The sequence below is a fragment of the Littorina saxatilis genome, linkage group LG15 (genome assembly GCF_037325665.1).
Source record: "Littorina saxatilis isolate snail1 linkage group LG15, US_GU_Lsax_2.0, whole genome shotgun sequence".
NCBI lineage: Eukaryota > Metazoa > Mollusca > Gastropoda > Littorinimorpha > Littorinidae > Littorina > Littorina saxatilis.
In genome coordinates this window covers 49374567-49392770 of record NC_090259.1, presented here as the reverse complement: position 1 = coordinate 49392770, position 18204 = coordinate 49374567, and the positions used below count along the sequence as shown (strand labels likewise).

Sequence of the window (18204 nt, the reverse complement as noted above, 5' to 3'; positions counted from 1 at the left end):
AAACTATCATACATGCTGTAGTGGTAATGTGGTCAAACTATCATACATGCTGTAGTGGTAATGTGGTCAAACTATCATACATGCTGTAGTGGTAATGTGGTCAAACTATCATACATGTTGTAGTGGTAATGTGTCAAACTATCATACATGCTGTAGTGGTAATGTGGTCAAACTATCATACATGCTGTAGTGGTAATGTGGTCAAACTATCATACATGCTGTAGTGGTAATGTGGTCAAACTATCATACATGCTGTAGTGGTAATGTGGTCAAACTATCATACATGCTGTAGTGGTAATGTGGTCAAACTATCATACATGCTGTAGTGGTAATGTGGTCAAACTATCATACATGCTGTAGTGGTAATGTGGTCAAACTATCATACATGCTGTAGTGGTAATGTGGTCAAACTATCATACATGCTGTAGTGGTAATGTGGTCAAACTATCATACATGCTGTAGTGGTAATGTGGTCAAACTATCATACATGCTGTAGTGGTAATGTGGTCAAACTATCATACATGCTGTAGTGGTAATGTGGTCAAACTATCATACATGCTGTAGTGGTAATGTGGTCAAACTATCATACATGCTGTAGTGGTAATGTGGTCAAACTATCATACATGCTGTAGTGGTAATGTGGTCAAACTATCATACATGCTGTAGTGGTAATGTGGTCAAACTATCATACATGCTGTAGTGGTAATGTGGTCAAACTATCATACATGCTGTAGTGGTAATGTGTCAAACTATCATACATGCTGTAGTGGTAATGTGGTCAAACTATCATACATGCTGTAGTGGTAATGTGGTCAAACTATCATACATGCTGTAGTGGTAATGTGGTCAAACTATCATACATGCTGTAGTGGTAATGTGGTCAAACTATCATACATGCTGTAGTGGTAATGTGGTCAAACTATCATACATGCTGTAGTGGTAATGTGGTCAAACTATCATACATGCTGTAGTGGTAATGTGGTCAAACTATCATACATGCTGTAGTGGTAATGTGGTCAAACTATCATACATGCTGTAGTGGTAATGTGGTCAAACTATCATACATGCTGTAGTGGTAATGTGGTCAAACTATCATACATGCTGTAGTGGTAATGTGGTCAAACTATCATACATGCTGTAGTGGTAATGTGGTCAAACTATCATACATGCTGTAGTGGTAATGTGGTCAAACTATCATACATGCTGTAGTGGTAATGTGGTCAAACTATCATACATGCTGTAGTGGTAATGTGGTCAAACTATCATACATGCTGTAGTGGTAATGTGGTCAAACTATCATACATGCTGTAGTGGTAATGTGGTCAAACTATCATACATGCTGTAGTGGTAATGTGGTCAAACTATCATACATGCTGTAGTGGTAATGTGGTCAAACTATCATACATGCTGTAGTGGTAATGTGGTCAAACTATCATACATGCTGTAGTGGTAATGTGGTCAAACTATCATACATGCTGTAGTGGTAATGTGGTCAAACTATCATACATGCTGTAGTGGTAATGTGGTCAAACTATCATACATGCTGTAGTGGTAATGTGGTCAAACTATCATACATGCTGTAGTGGTAATGTGGTCAAACTATCATACATGCTGCGCTGTAGTGGTAATGTGGTCAAACTATCATACATGCTGTAGTGGTAATGTGGTCAAACTATCATACATGCTGTAGTGGTAATGTGGTCAAACTATCATACATGCTGTAGTGGTAATGTGGTCAAACTATCATACATGCTGTAGTGGTAATGTGGTCAAACTATCATACATGCTGTAGTGGTAATGTGGTCAAACTATCATACATGCTGTAGTGGTAATGTGGTCAAACTATCATACATGCTGTAGTGGTAATGTGGTCAAACTATCATACATGCTGTAGTGGTAATGTGGTCAAACTATCATACATGCTGTAGTGGTAATGTGGTCAAACTATCATACATGCTGTAGTGGTAATGTGGTCAAACTATCATACATGCTGTAGTGGTAATGTGGTCAAACTATCATACATGCTGTAGTGGTAATGTGGTCAAACTATCATACATGCTGTAGTGGTAATGTGGTCAAACTATCATACATGCTGTAGTGGTAATGTGGTCAAACTATCATACATGCTGGAGTGGTAATGTGGTCAAACTATCATACATGCTGTAGTGGTAATGTGGTCAAACTATCATACATGCTGTAGTGGTAATGTGGTCAAACTATTATACATGCTGTAGTGGTAATGTGGTCAAACTATCATACATGCTGTAGTGTATGTTCTGTGCAGACTGAGACTGAGAGTGAGAGTGAGAACAAACACGTTAAAGGAAACGTACATCGTGACAGATTGACAGAATCACGGATACACTTTTTGAGAGTTTCAGTTTTTCACGCAGTCACACTCACAGTACCCAATGGACAAGTTTCAAGTAACTTGGGGCATGCTAACCATCGTGTTTGCAGCTGCAGGTAACAATGGCAAATGGCATTGTGGTGCCATGCTATTAGTATTACTGTAAAGCCGAGCGGTGGTAGCTTCACGGAAACTGTCTGCGTCTAAGGTGTTACTGTGCGTGCGGTCTTAAAGGACATTTGTCAGGATGGCATTCAAACCACACGCACCGGACGAACAGACGAACAAAATACTTCCGACACCAAATATAAAGCCGACAAGGTTGCGATAGGGTTCCAAATTGTATTCAAACCAAAACAACAATCATAAAACATACATGGGCTACGTGAGTTCTTCCATAGAAAATATATCTATACAAAATCTAGGTTGGTTTTAACACAGTCTAAACACTACACTAACAGACAAAATCTGAGTCTTTACAATGCTGGAAAATCGGGCATGACCCGTAGGTACCCTAGCGATCTAACTTACTCTTTGAAAACAAAACCTAAGTCCTAATCTGGATGAAAAATCGGGCAGGGGTTCGGGGCCTGGACAAAATCGAGTGACGCCACTCGATCACCGCGTGTTGGTAACCTTTAGAGTAGCGCGCACTACTCTAATAAGCCTCGTGGTAACCGAGTGAACAGCGCGCACTGCTCACTATTGCCAGTGGGACAAGAGTTGCGTATCGAGGACGTGGTCTGTCAGGTCAGGCACTAAGGCACACATACCATCCGGACCACACGCAAATCTGAGGAGAAGCACTAAGCATAGGGCGTAGGGTCGAACCACTTTAAACCCAGCTCAATGCAACTCCTCCGTGGTAGTTTTGATGACCCTGACTCTAAAACAGGGGAGACGCATGCTTCAGGCACTTATTAGGCACCCTACTCTCTCACACATCTCCCGACCTCACGGGGACAGGGGTCTTTTATAGCTAACGGGGTTTCCTCCTACGTCACCCTAGCAGGACCAATGAGAATCCCGCTCTGGCAGCGCGGGAGCAAAAGGGAGGGGAGGTGGAGGGCTCCGAGCCTGCTGCCAGCCTCCTTAAAACTGAAGTTAAACTCCTCAAACATACACCAAAGTTCTTCTATTAAGAAAACCCACATAAAAATGATGTACACACATACGTCATTAAACAACAAACCTTACAACGTATCTGTAGATACCAAACACTTGTAGGTAGACAAAAACGCAGACGAACTGCAAAACTTCCAGTTACACTCTCAGTGTCTCTCAAAGACTGAGCAATTATGTTCACGCAAAAATGCTTCCTCTCTAACATACAAAACGTCCGCTAGACGTTCATATCAAACGGCAAATCCATGCCCATAAAAACCCCGCAAAACGCTGCGTGCTCAAAACAATAATGGCCATTGCCGTAACAAAACATCGCATACCCCGGTTTCATCCGTCTTTATACATTTGCATCAGCCACATATATGATTAACATAGCGCCTACATTCTACTGAATAAAAGAATACATGTAGTGAATATACGAATAAAAGGAATACCGAGGAAAAGAATGACAAAACAAAATATAGAGAGAGTATGCGTTTGTGAGTATAACAGCAAGAAGCGTCAAGCCTAGCAATAAAACAACCTAAGGAAGGGGGTAAAAGAGAGGGTAAAAAGAACACTAATTCCATTCTTAGCAACCTAAAGGAGGGGGAGAAAGAATGCGTTGCATCTGAAAGCGAGATGATTAAAACGTCATTAGAAAGGGTAGGAATATTCCAGAACTCAAACGTTCGTCACTCTGTACTGTACAACTAGGAGAGTTGCAAGTTCAGCAATTTCTGTCCTTTAGCCTATCTTGGGGAGGGGCGGAAAGAGGACGGGGGGGGGGGGGGGGGGTGGAGTACTAGAACAAAGACCGCCTGCTGTCAGTCCGCTGTCTGCCGACCTCAGCGCCCTGTGTGCACCGACAGAGAGTCTAAGAACAAAAGAAAAAGGGGGGAGGGGGGTTGTACTTGGGGCCCAGAGCAACTGCCTCTCGGGGTCAGGTCGGGGCCAGGGCCACAGGTGCAAGCGATTAACCGCTTGGCACAAAAGTCTTGCTATGTGACCTATCTACGCACTGGCGATTTGTACTGGGTCACCTTTTGTACTGACTATTACACTTTACAGGACTTTCATTGGGGAAATAAGAAATACGGAAAAAAGAACCATAGGTGTACTGCACTTTTCTCCACATTACTATTAGTATTACTTTACTATATATTGCTTTTTTGTACGAGTAAGCGTCTACTGCTACTTCAGCGCACAGCTGTTCACTAAACAAACTGAAATCTCACGGCACTTGCTCTATCACTAGCAGTCTATGGGCTGTCTCAATCACTAGCAGTCTATGGGCTGTCTCTATCACTAGCAGTCTATGGGCTGTGTAATCAGTGTATCGCAAAACTATCAAGGGGTGTATTCAATTACTGAATCAGAGATCGGACATGTCATTGTCAAGCAGGCCATGGAACAAGTGTGCAGTTGAAAAATAGGCATAAGATAAAACACATCAGCAGTCTGATAAGATTAAGATGTAATCAGCTGACACATTACATGATTAAGTACAGGAATTAGTAGCAGGGACAGGCATACAGGCTCTGGCCTCGCAGCCTTTCACTGTTTCAGTTTCAAGATGTCCCAGTCATTCAAAATCAAACATTGTCCTATTTTACTTTTAGTACATTTACAACATAAGTGATGCAGACCCAATAAAACAAAATGTTGAACAAATAGTGATGGGATGATTTATGGGCTTTACTGCCTACTCCATTAATATTGTCCCCACAAACTAAACTAAGGCCTAAAAAAAAAATAGGTGTGGTTACGGTAACCCGACCTACCCTATTTTTAGGGGCCGACCCTATAACTATTTATTACATTTGTCAAAAAACCCACACAAAAACCAAGAAAACGAGTGCAGAAAACGCAATGAAAGCGAAAGCGCTCAAGTCGCACACTTATTTCCCTGTCAAGTAGGTTTAATTTGTACACATTAGAAAAAAAAGTTTAAAAAAAAAAGTGATTGCCTACCTTCCTACCCTATTTTTTGTGGCTATGTTACCTTAACCACACCTAATTTTTTTGGCCTAAACAAAACTAAAAACATTTTGTTTAGGTTTGCAATTTGAATGCTAATGTTGTGAATGATCTATTCGTCAGTCTTCTGATAAAGGAACCAAGCATACTGCCAACAACACTGAAGATGTCCAACTTACCTTGACGTGTGCTGCTATAAAGCAATAAGAGCTTACAGTGTCGTGAAAAGAACAAGTTTTCGTTCTCTTTCCCACTCCGGCCAAACCTGGCGCGCTTTGTGTACGAGAGAGTTAATGTCCTTGGCAAACTAAAGTATCTTTTTGCCCAAATGCAAGAAAAACGCTGTTGTACCGGAAGTGTTCTTCACTTCCTGTCAGTTATCGAAAGGAGCAAAACACGTGTGCGGAGAGTTTACATGCAAAATGTCCGAACAGAAGAGCAGCGCGAAGGATCTGGATCTGGAAAAGAAAAACAAGAGAAAGAAGGTACAGTGCACTGGGTCGTGGTACAGATGTGTGTGGATGGCTTGGAGTTAGTGATCAAAGGAATAGACACATTTTGGGAAATGTATATATAGATCGTGTTATTTAATTTTAACGCTCGAACTCTTGTCTGACTTTAGTGTTGTTCTCGCTCTCACTGTCTCAGGCCTGGCTGGGTCTTCGGTTATTCAATGATTAACGCATTCTTTTTATTTCGTTTATTTTATTTGACGCATTGTTTTGAACCCAGGCTGGTGGACTGTCTGATGCATGCCGGATGTCTGCTTCAGTGCTTGCTGCCAGTACCGCTGCCAGTACCGCTATGAATTTAACACGCAAAACTTCAAGATTAATAGTTTAGTCTACTACATGTGTTTTTTTGTTTTTACGGAGCCTTGTTTTTACTTTTATGTCAGGATATTTGGACTTGTACAATTTCAGTCCAGGTCCCAGCTAGCTAATAAGCTATTTTCTCTGTCTGGAACATCACTGCTGCTATTAGTGCTAAGCTTGGCAATCCATGGACCCTGGCACAGTAAGGTTATAGTGCTCAGGCAATCTTTTCTGAATTTGCCTTGGCTTTCTAGCTTCTTTCTAAGTTTCTTTGATCAACACCAGTAAGTACTGCGAGTGTGACTGTCTTCCCTTAAACAAAACCAGGTGTATTCCCAAAAGGGAAGCACTAAAACTCAGGGAACATTCCCCCAAACAGTGATATAGTATGAACTATGATTAACTCATAACTGTCAGGTTTATTTTTACACTCAAAAATAGCGGTGATATGATCGGCAACTGGGCTGTGCATGGTCAGCGATGAATAGTCTTACCCAGCTGGCATCTTGTAGGGCTTTTGTTTTGTATGATCCGTTGCGCAATTTGCAATCAAAACTGTGGGCATTAATCTATGTTTTATGCGACTTTATATTTTCTCGTTTGAGCAATGTTGTTCCAGTCAAGAATGTGTTACTTCTGTCTTTCTGTGTTCTTGGGATCTTTTACAAATAGAACTCACCATCGTCTCCCCATCCAACTCCGACCATTCGCCAGTGTTCTTCAAATGGTCGATTTTTCTGTTTCTCACTGTTTGTTTTTTTGTGGCCCGACCATCAACTCAACTGTCTCTGTCTCTGTACTGTGGCCCGACCATCAACTCAACTGTCTCTGTCTCTGTACTGTGGCCCGACCATCAACTCAACTGTCTCTATCTCTGTACTGTGGCCCGACCATCAACTCAACTGTCTCTGTCTCTGTACTGCTGCCCGACCATCAATTCAACTGTCTCTGTACTGTGGCCTGACCATCAACTCAACTGTCTCTATCTCTGTACTGTGGCGTGGCTTGGCTTGGTTTGGTTTGGTTTGGTCAACAGATCACAATTAATAATGTGCCTGTAACATGTGTGTATTTATGATCACCGTGTGTGTTTGTTGTGTTCCTTTTAATACAAATTAATATCCCTATGATAGGACAGAATCAACAAACTCATGAGCACACACAAATGCATGCACACACTCCGGGCGCGGCAGAATAACCGATTCAACGATTGTGGCTGCCTAACAGCTGAAGACCAATCATCAAGACTTTTTTCTTTTAATTTTCTTATCTCTGCGCTACAAGATTTGAAATTGTTGAGATGAAGTGATTTCACAGCACAATAGATGAATTTGGAAAACAACTCTTGTTTGAATGGGGTGTGAAAAAGTGAATGCCCTTACTTTTTACTCAGACAAACATTGTAAGGGCCAATCACTAGAGAGGGGTGTGTCGAAACTCATGGACAGGAGCAGGTGTGAAGTTTATATATGTCAGAGGAAAGGCAAGGGCATTCACTCTTTCACCACAAATACACATCTGACGGGGGCCTGAAAGCTCAGTTGGTAGAGCACTGGACTTGTGATGGAAAGGTTGCAGGTTCGAATTCAGGCCGGGACGGACACAGGTCAACTTTACGTAAAGACCCAGAGACGGAAGCCATATCCCACCCTCGTGTCACCACAATGGCACGTAAAACACCTCAGTCATTCTGCCATAAATGCAGATTAGGGCTGATACCACCTAAACACGCATACACTTGTGTATCTCATCAAAAGCCGTGAGGGCATAAAAACTCGAATTATCATATAACCCTATAGTCAGCTTCACTCCACTTTTGTTGAGTAGGCATGCTGGGTATTTTCGTGTTTCCATAACCCACCGAAGTGCGCACGGAAAAGATCTTGTAATCCATGTCGGAGTTTGGTGGGTTAATATGGAAACACAAAAATACCCAGCATGCCTACTCAACGAAAGCGGAGTGACGCTGACTATGCTGAGTATTTTCGTGTTTCCATAACCCACCGAACTCCGACATGGATTACAGGATCTTTACAGGATCAGCAGCGACCTGGATTCGAACTCACGACCTCCCGATTAGGAGGCCGACGTCTTACCACCACGCCACCGCGCCTGTCGTCATATAACCCATTTCATGTCCTTAATTAAGAGGCGGAATATTTAGCCTGAAGGACAATAAGCATTCTCTCTTTCCTTTTTTTTCACATCTGACGGTGTTAAAGTGTTAACGGTGTTAAAGTGTTAACGGTGTTAACGGTGTTAATCGCAAAAATGGTCAATTATAAACATGGTGAATTATATTCTAAACATTCAGCTCTTGTGTTGCAGAGGACGAAGAACGCCAAGCGTTACTATGACGATAAAGACCAGAAAGATGAGAAAGATGACGGAGACGCTTCAAAGGTTTGCACAATGATGTCAATATTACAATTCTCTGCATGATTGTCACAAACTCATACATGTTATACTGTTTGCTGTATGTTCTGAACGTGTGATGTTGCATATTTTGTATTATCTCGGATTAATGTGTTTAGTATCAGTATAAATGTGAAATGTGATCTCTTTTTAGTTGTCACAAACTCATACATACTATTTGATAAAGCCAACTAAAAAGAGATCACATTTCTCATTTATACTGATACTAAACACATTAATCCAAGATAATACAAAATACGCAACATCACACGTTCAGAACATACAGTAAACACTTCCAATCACTGAGTATAAATAAACATAGATCATTCCAGTTCCGAAGGCAAATCCACGGAATCCACTGGCTTGATCCACTAGGCACCAATGTTTAATTCCCGGATAGGCCAGTCCAGATGCAGGCAGTCGATTCACCATTGACTTTCTCTAGCTCGGGGTCACCATTGTCCCATGGTGAAATCATGCACTTTCCCCTGTCTGTATACCGGCACCACCACCATAGCCGTTGACCAGAGTTCCTGACACTGACAGGGATTGCTCGCGCACTCGACGTGCCGGCGCTCTCCCTCCCCAGGTTACACGCTGCACAGGTACAGAGTATCCTCAGAGTCTATTCTGATTTGCGCAAATTGTTCTCTTACAACTATAAACTTCATCAAGTCATTTTCAGACTAACCTCAAGGGACAGGTTAGGGTTATTTATAACAGTAAGCAGTCGTAGCATGCATTCACATTCACACACAGTCAATGATATTTACCAAGAAGAATATGACAATTGCATCTAGTCTACCAAATATCCAGTAACAACACTCTAAATTACGGTGCTGGTTTTAGTCAGCTGCTAGCTCAGGTAACCGCCCACCATGGAACCCAATACCATGACGCGTTCTCCATCTTATTACGTCATCTGCTTGATGTAAACGCGACTAACTAAAATAGACGGATCGCTCGAGAGCTGGTCGAGACTACTACAGAACATACACGAAAGAGCGGCCTGGCATCAGCTCAAAACACAACCTCTGGAAAACTTGCACTTAATATTAAAATCATCAAAGTCAGTAGTTCTTGACAAAAGGGATCCTTGACAATGATTCATTGATTCTGTCACAATGCTGTCAATATTACACCCTTCACTGATTCATGGATTCTGTCACTATTATGTCAATATTACAATTCTCTGCATGATTCATTGATTCTGTCACTTTGATGTCAATATTACACCCTTCACTGATTCATGGATTCTGTCACTGCTATGCCTATATTACACCCTTCACTCATTCATGGATTCTGTCACTATTATGTCAATATTACACCCTTCACTCATTCATGGATTCTGTCACTTTTATGTCAATATTACACCCTTCACTGATTCATGGATTCTGTCACTATTATGTCAATATTACACCCTTCACTGATTCATGGATTCTGTCACTATTATGTCAATATTACACCCTTCACTGATTCATGGATTCTGTCACTGTTTGATTGACTGATTGGTTGATTATTGGATAGAATTATTATTTCATTAATCTTTTCAATCTTTGATATTGACTGATTAATGGATTGATGGATGGATGGATGAATGAACTGGTTACTGGATTGATTGATTGATTGATAAATGAATAGATGGATGAGCTGGTGCATGGATTGATGGATGGATGGATAGATGAACTTGTTGATTGATTGGTTGATTGATAAATGAATGGGTGGATAGATGAAGTGGTTAATGGATTGCTTGTTTTCTGTTGACCAGCAGAAGACAGAGACGTTCACAGTGGACGGAGCAGACGTGTCCAGACGAAGGCTGGCCAAGTGGAAGAAACGTCGCATGGCAAAGGTCAGAGAGTTGTCAGTTTGTTCTTGCTTGCAGAGTTGAACAACAGAGGCATGGTTGATAGGACTTGCATTCCCTACTACAGAGTTGAACAACAGAGGGATGTTTGATAGGACTTGCATTCATCACTAGTACAGAGTTGAACAACAGAGGGATGTTTGATAGGACTCATCACCTAGTACAGTAGTATCTTCTGCAGGAGGTTTGACAGTCATTGCAAAAAAAGAATGTGAATTAAAAGTTCAGGGGTGTTCTTACCTACAGTTTAATGTGTGTATATGTGTGTCTGTTTCTTTATTATGTGTGTGTGTTTGTTTATCTCTCTCTCTCTATACATACAGCAGACTTCAGGGTACATGACAAAATCTCGAATGGACAAATGCTCGACGCGACAAAAGCTTGACGCGACATATGCTCGAACGACAAATGCTCGAATGGACAAATGCTCGATGCGACATATGCTCGAACCACAAATGCTCGAATGGACAAAAGCTCGATGCGATAAAAGCTCGAATGGACATAAGCTCGACGCGACAAAAGATCAAACGTGTCAGTGCGTGTCCTTCTCAGTGTTATTTTGCCTGTCTGTTTATTTTGTGTTATTTTAAAATCTGTCTGAGAGAGAGAGAGAGAGAGAGAGAGAGAGAGAGAGAGAGAGAGAGAGAGAGAGAGAGAGAGAGAGAGAGAGAGAGAGAGAGAGAGAGAGAGAGAGAGAGAGAGAGAGAGAGAGAGAGAGAGAGAGAGAGAGAGAGAGAGTAGATAGAAGAAAAAAGTTTGTGACGACGTATGAGCCGGAGAAAAAAGGAAAGAAATCGTCATCTGCTGATAAAAGAAAACGTGTCATCGCAGTAAATCTTTTGAGATCTTAGTTGCCAACAGAAGCGTCACACTTGCCGCGAGAAACGCAGTAACACATACACATGAACATTGTAGCACAACCACATGCCAGGTGTGCGTGCGCACGCGCACACACACACACACTCACGCACACACACACACACACACACACATGCACTCACACGGCAAACGCACACACGCCAACGTGACGCTCACAGGCTTTTTGTGACCGACAAGGGAAATAACCGCGTTTTTCTGTGACTCAGAAGAGAACGCGGTTTCTTCCCTTTAATTGGACCCCAAACTGCATCACAAATCGGATATATCGCGATCAAAAATCTTTGGACACCAAAGACCGCGAGTTAGTGGAAGTCTGCTGTTAATATGTGTGCGTGTGTATCACTGTATGTGCGTGTCTGTGTGTGTCCGTGTCTACAGCCATTGTTTAGTATGCCAAATGTTGTGTGGATGCATTGTTCTGTTTCATCAGACTCACACTGTTTGTTGAATCTTTCAGATTGATGGTGGAGACCCCTCACGTTCAAAGGTAGTCAATCTTGAGGGCCTCCCTCCCTTGTCTCTTTTCTACTTTCTTCATTTCCACATCTCACGTACAGTACACGTGTAGACCAGTCCTGTTTGGGTCACTTTTACCATCATGCATGTATTTTTTGTATTTTATTATAATTTTTTTTAATATACTCACATGTTTATATACACAATCATTTGACAATCATGTCGGTAACCATAACTACCAGTACTTATGAATGTAGAAACTAAAATTATTTATTTACTTCCACAAATGTTTACACAGGCTCTCTGCTTCTGACTTTCTCACGTCAGTCGACTGTGTGCACTGTTTTTCATATTTCATCAGTTAGTCTGTTGTGTGACTCTCTGCTTCTAACGCTCTGTTGTGTGACTCTCTACTTCTAACGCTCTGTTGTGTGACTCTCTACTTCTAACGCTCTGTTGTGTGACTCTCTACTTCTAACACTCTGTTGTGTGACTCTCTACTTCTAACACTGTTGTGTGACTCTCTACTTCTAACGCTCTGTTGTGTGACTCTCTACTTCTAACGCTCTGTTGTGTGACTCTCTACTTCTAACGCTCTGTTGTGTGACTCTCTACTTCTAACACTCTGTTGTGTGACTCTCTACTTCTAACGCTCTGTTGTGTGACTCTCTACTTCTAACACTCTGTTGTGTGACTCTCTACTTCTAACACTCTGTTGTGTGACTGTACTTCTAACACTCTGTTGTGTGACTCTCTACTTCTAACGCTCTGTTGTGTGACTCTCTACTTCTAACACTCTGTTGTGTGACTCTACTTCTAACACTCTGTTGTGTGACTCTCTACTTCTAACGCTCTGTTGTGTGACTGTACTTCTAACACTCTGTTGTGTGACTCTCTACTTCTAACACTCTGTTGTGTGACTCTCTACTTCTAACGCTCTGTTGTGTGACTCTCTACTTCTAACACTCTGTTGTGTGACTCTACTTCTAACACTCTGTTGTGTGACTCTCTACTTCTAACGCTCTGTTGTGTGACTCTCTACTTCTAACGCTCTGTTGTGTGACTCTCTACTTCTAACACTCTGTTGTGTGACTCTCTACTTCTAACGCTCTGTTGTGTGACTCTCTACTTCTAACGCTCTGTTGTGTGACTCTCTACTTCTAACGCTCTGTTGTGTGACTCTCTACTTCTAACGCTCTGTTGTGTGACTCTCTACTTCTAACGCTCTGTTGTGTGACTCTCTACTTCTAACGCTCTGTTGTGTGACTCTCTACTTCTAACACTCTGTTGTGTGACTCTCTACTTCTAACGCTCTGTTGTGTGACTCTATACTTCTAACGCTCTGTTGTGTGACTCTTTACTTCTAACGCTCTGTTGTGTGACTCTACTTCTAACGCTCTGTTGTGTGACTCTCTACTTCTAACGCTCTGTTGTGTGACTCTCTACTTCTAATGCTCTGTTGTGTGACTCTTTACTTCTAACGCTCTGTTGTGTGACTCTACTTCTAACGCTCTGTTGTGTGACTCTCTACTTTTAACGCTCTGTTGTGTGACTGTACTTCTAACACTCTGTTGTGTGACTCTCTACTTCTAACACTCTGTTGTGTGACTTTACTTCTAACGCTCTGTTGTGTGACTCTACTTCTAACACTCTGTTGTGTGACTCTCTACTTCTAACACTCTGTTGTGTGACTCTACTTCTAACGCTCTGTTGTGTGACTCTACTTCTAACGCTCTGTTGTGTGACTCTCTACTTCTAACGCTCTGTTGTGTGACTCTCTACTTCTAACGCTCTGTTGTGTGACTCTCTACTTCTAACGCTCTGTTGTGTGACTCTCTACTTCTAACGCTCTGTTGTGTGACTCTCTACTTCTAACGCTCTGTTGTGTGACTCTCTACTTCTAACGCTCTGTTGTGTGACTCTCTACTTCTAACGCTCTGTTGTGTGACTCTCTACTTCTAACGCTCTGTTGTGTGACTCTACTTCTAACGCTCTGTTGTGTGACTCTCTACTTCTAACGCTCAATGGGCAAGGGCCGGATGAAAAAAAGCATGTTTACATTGCTTATTCTGTTACCTTCGATAAACAAATTTCAATAAAATTCAATTCAATTATATCTCTCTCTCTCTCTCTCTCTCTCTCTCTCTCTCTCTCTCTCTCTCACACTCTCTCTCTCTCTCTCTCTATCACTCTCTCACTCACTCACTCACTCACTCTCTCTCTCTCTCACTCACTCACTCACTCTCTCTCTCTCTCACTCACTCTCTCACTCACTCACTCTCTCACTCACTCACTCACTCACACTCTCTTTCTCGCATGCACACACAGCACATACACACAAACAGTTCAATCAATGCCTCTCTCTCTCTCACTCTCTCTCTCACTCTCTCTCTCTCTCTCCCTCACTCTCTCTCTCACTCTCTCTCTCTCTCTCCCTCACTCTCTCTCTCTCTCTCCCTCATTCTCTTTCTCTTTATTTTGATAAAGAATTTCTTTCTCTCTCTCTCTCTAGCTCAGTATTTTTTCTCCATAATACAAGTATAGTACAGCTGTTTGGAGTGTGTTCTGTCATAAAGTACATGTTTCCATATGTGGTCAGGTGGCCAAGCAACAGAAGACAGCGTTTGAGCACGGAGAGGAGGCAGGGTCCGTTGTTTTCAATCTTATTCTATTTGTCATTTTCACTTAAGGGGAGAGGTGGTCACTGGGTGGGACTGTCAAAGAACTGCAGTGTTCAATCCATACATTGACAGTCATCTTGGGGAGAGCTTTGCATAAAGCCATAGCCTGTGAACAATGTTTAAGACAGGTATTTTAAGAATGATTAAGACAGGTATTTTAACAATGATTAAGACAGGTATTTTAACAATGATTAAGACAGGTATTTTAACAATGATTAAGACAGGTATTTTAACAATGATTAAGACAGGTATTTTAACAATGATTAAGACAGGTATTTTGACAATGATTAAGACAGGTATTTTAACAATGATTAAGACAGGTATTTTAACAATGATTAAGACAGGTATTTTAACAATGATTAAGACAGGTATTTTAACAATGATTAAGACAGGTATTTTAACAATGATTAAGACAGGTAGTTTAGCAATGTTTAAGACAGGTAGTTTAGCAATGTTGCAGTCTCTTGGTCCTGTTCTAATGTTGGACGGGTATTTTGTATTTTTCTAGACGCTTCTGTTCTCTGTGCTTGTGCTTTGGCAGTGTTATTCCGAGGCCTCTGCCGTTGGTCAAAGACGCACAGTGTTACAGAGTAAATGTTGTTGGTTGGGTTAAACACAAAGGTGTTTGTCGTCACAGGTACGTGGAGTTTGAGTCGGACGAGGAACATGACAGCAGGTTGTCGCAGACGGACATTGTGGATGCTGTCGATGTCACCAGTGCTACAAAGGTAAGTGGGGGGGGGGGGGGGGGGGGGGTTGTTGGTTAGTTAGTATGTTGGATTTGGGGAGGGGGGGTAGGGCAAGGGAGAGTAAGGGGCACAGGGGGAAGATCGGTGGGAAGAGGTTTAAATGTGAAATTGTTGAGTTTTATTTTAGAAAGAACATGTCAGCTTTTGTCATGGTGTGTCCTGGCCAAGGACATTTATCGGGGTCCCTCCCCCGGACAGACTGTCTGCCACGCCAGCTGAGCTCGGTCTGTCCACCGATCAGTAGAACGCATCGGCCCCTCGCTTAGTGTAGCCTGCCAGCAGAAGCGGTTTACCGGGGTGTGGCCACTTGTTTTCCCTTACAGCTTTCTTGGAGCCGTCAGTGAGCGTGGAGTGAGAACCAGTGTTCCGGCCCGTCTGCTGTCGGCCCGTCTGCTGTCGGCCCGTCTGCTCTCAGCCCGTCTGCTCTCAGCCCGTCTGCTGTCGGCCCGTCTGCTGTCAGCCCGTCTGCTGTCGGCCCGTCTGCTGTCGGCCCGTCTGCTGTCGGCTTTACAAAGGTGCTGCAGTGGAACCCCCCTTTTAAAACCTACAACATGTGAGAACATCAGGTCTTCACAAGGAGGGAGTCTTAACATGGGGCGACATTTATGTAGGTTATTGACAGAAAAGCCTAAAAGGAAGACTCTTGAAAGGGATGGAGTCTTCAATGGGAGGATCTTGAAGAAGGGTTTCATTGTGTCTCCCCTCAGACACGCCGGGCAGGTGTTTCATTGTGTCACCCCTCAGACACACCGGGCAGGTGTTTCATTGTGTCACCCCTCAGACACGCCCGGCAGGTGTTTCATTGTGTCACCCCTCAGACACGCCGGGCAGGTGTTTCATTGTGTCACCCCTCAGACACGCCCGGCAGGTGTTTCATTGTGTCTCCCCTCAGACACACCGGGCAGGTGTTTCATTGTGTCTCCCCTCAGACACACCGGGCAGGTGTTTCATTGTGTCTCCCCTCAGACACACCGGGCAGGTGTTTCATTGTGTCCCCCCTCAGACACACCGGGCAGGTGTTTCATTGTGTCTCCCCTCAGACACACCGGGCAGGTGTTTCATTGTGTCACCCCTCAGACACACCGGGCAGGTGTTTCACTGTGTCACCCCTCAGACACACCGGGCAGGTGTTTCACTGTGTCACCCCTCAGACACGTTGGGCAGGTGTTTCATTGTGTCACCCCTCAGACACACCGGGCAGGTGTTTCATTGTGTCTCCCCTCAGACACACCGGGCAGGTGTTTCATTGTGTCACCCCTCAGACACACCGGGCAGGTGTTTCATTGTGTCTCCCCTCAGACACGCCGGGCAGGTGTTTCATTGTGTCACCCCTCAGACACACCGGGCAGGTGTTTCATTGTGTCACCCCTCAGACACGCCCGGCAGGTGTTTCATTGTGTCACCCCTCAGACACGCCGGGCAGGTGTTTCATTGTGTCACCCCTCAGACACTCCGGGCAGGTGTTTCATTGTGTCACCCCTCAGACACACCGGGCAGGTGTTTCATTGTGTCACCCCTCAGACACGCCGGGCAGGTGTTTCATTGTGTCACCCCTCAGACACGCACGGCAGGTGTTTCATTGTGTCCCCCCTCAGACACGCCAGGCAGGTGTTTCACTGTGTCCCCCCTCAGACACGCCGGGCAGGTGTTTCACTGTGTCACCCCTCAGACACGTTGGGCAGGTGTATCACTGTGTCCCCCCTCAGACACACCGGGCAGGTGTTTCATTGTGTCCCCCCTCAGACACACCGGGCAGGTGTTTCATTGTGTCCCCCCTCAGACACACCGGGCAGGTGTTTCATTGTGTCTCCCCTCAGACACACCGGGCAGGTGTTTCATTGTGTCACCCCTCAGACACACCGGGCAGGTGTTTCACTGTGTCTCCCCTCAGACACACCGGGCAGGTGTTTCACTGTGTCCCCCCTCAGACACACCGGGCAGGTGTTTCATTGTGTCACTCCTCAGACACGCCGGGCAGGAGTGAGGGGAGGCCACTGATGTTGGTCAACGTAGCTCTCAATCCAAACGCAAGAAAGGACACATTTACAACAAGCGCAATGTATTGAGTGGGGAACAATAAGATACACCACAGGCAAATATTAATAATGAGGAAGTGATAAATATTCTCCATTCTGTTGTGTAGCATTTGAGTTGTCACTGAAGGAATTCTTTTTTGTGGTGTGTAGCACTTTGATCTGTCGCTGAAAGACTTCGGACCGTACTACATAGACTACAACAGGAGTGGCAGGTATGTAGTGTGGAAGAGAGGGTGTATGTCTGTATGTCTGTCTGTCTGTCTGTCTGTGCAGCTGTGTATGGGTGAATGTGTGTGTGTGTGTGTGTGTGTGTGTGTGTGTGTGTGTGAATGTTTCTGTGTGTGTGTGTGTGTGTGTGTGTGTGTGTGTGTGTGTGTGTGTGTGTGTGAATGTGTGCATGCGTGTGTGTGTGTGTGTCAGGCATGGGAATTGTCGACCGAAAGGCAAATTTCCGCCGAAATGTTTTTTTGTTCCGCCGAAAAAACAAAAGTGTCTGCCGAAAAAATAAATAGGGAAGGCAAAAATGGTTCTGAAATTTTTTTAATGGCAAACTTGGAGCTCAGATGACACCAAATTGCACAATTTGAGTTCTTTGGAGACATTTTTTTCCGGACCCCCTAGGTTGGCTAGACGCTTTGCGTCGTCGACTTTGATATTACTTACAAATTGTCAGCCTTTTTTTTAACTTTCAATTCCCATGCCTGGTGTGTGTGTGTGTGTGTGTGTGAATGTGTGTGTGTGTGTGTATTGCTGAAAGTTGGAATGTGTATTTGAAGTGTGTGTCTGTGCCTTGCATGACATTACTTACCCCTCATCCTATCCAAGCTTCATGTTTCAGTAAAATATGACAAGTTACTTGCACTTCTAATAAG

At 43.5% G+C, this 18204-nt stretch overlaps 2 protein-coding genes across 5 annotated transcripts in view; one reads left to right on the top strand and one right to left on the bottom strand.

Annotated features, from left to right (window-relative positions):
- The window catches only part of LOC138949540 (cell division cycle 7-related protein kinase-like), a 35463-nt gene extending 29734 nt beyond the window's left edge, over positions 1 to 5729 (bottom strand). For both annotated transcript variants that reach the window (XM_070321392.1, XM_070321393.1), the window contains exon 1: positions 5614 to 5729. The gene's annotated coding sequence lies outside the window, so the exon portion shown is untranslated. The remainder of the gene's footprint in view (positions 1 to 5613) is intronic.
- A 77-nt stretch (positions 5730 to 5806) lies between these two features.
- LOC138949544 (WD repeat-containing protein 46-like) overlaps positions 5807 to 18204 on the top strand; it is a 35995-nt gene continuing 23597 nt past the window's right edge. For 2 of the 3 annotated variants that reach the window (XM_070321396.1, XM_070321398.1), the window contains exons 1-7: positions 5807 to 5919; positions 8578 to 8652; positions 10433 to 10516; positions 11868 to 11897; positions 14466 to 14512; positions 15185 to 15275; positions 17483 to 17544. In XM_070321396.1, the coding sequence (XP_070177497.1) occupies positions 5857 to 5919; positions 8578 to 8652; positions 10433 to 10516; positions 11868 to 11897; positions 14466 to 14512; positions 15185 to 15275; positions 17483 to 17544 (452 nt within the window). In that variant the 5' untranslated portion in view covers positions 5807 to 5856. The remainder of the gene's footprint in view (positions 5920 to 8577; positions 8653 to 10432; positions 10517 to 11867; positions 11898 to 14465; positions 14513 to 15184; positions 15276 to 17482; positions 17545 to 18204) is intronic. The other variant, XM_070321397.1, reaches the window with a different exon arrangement.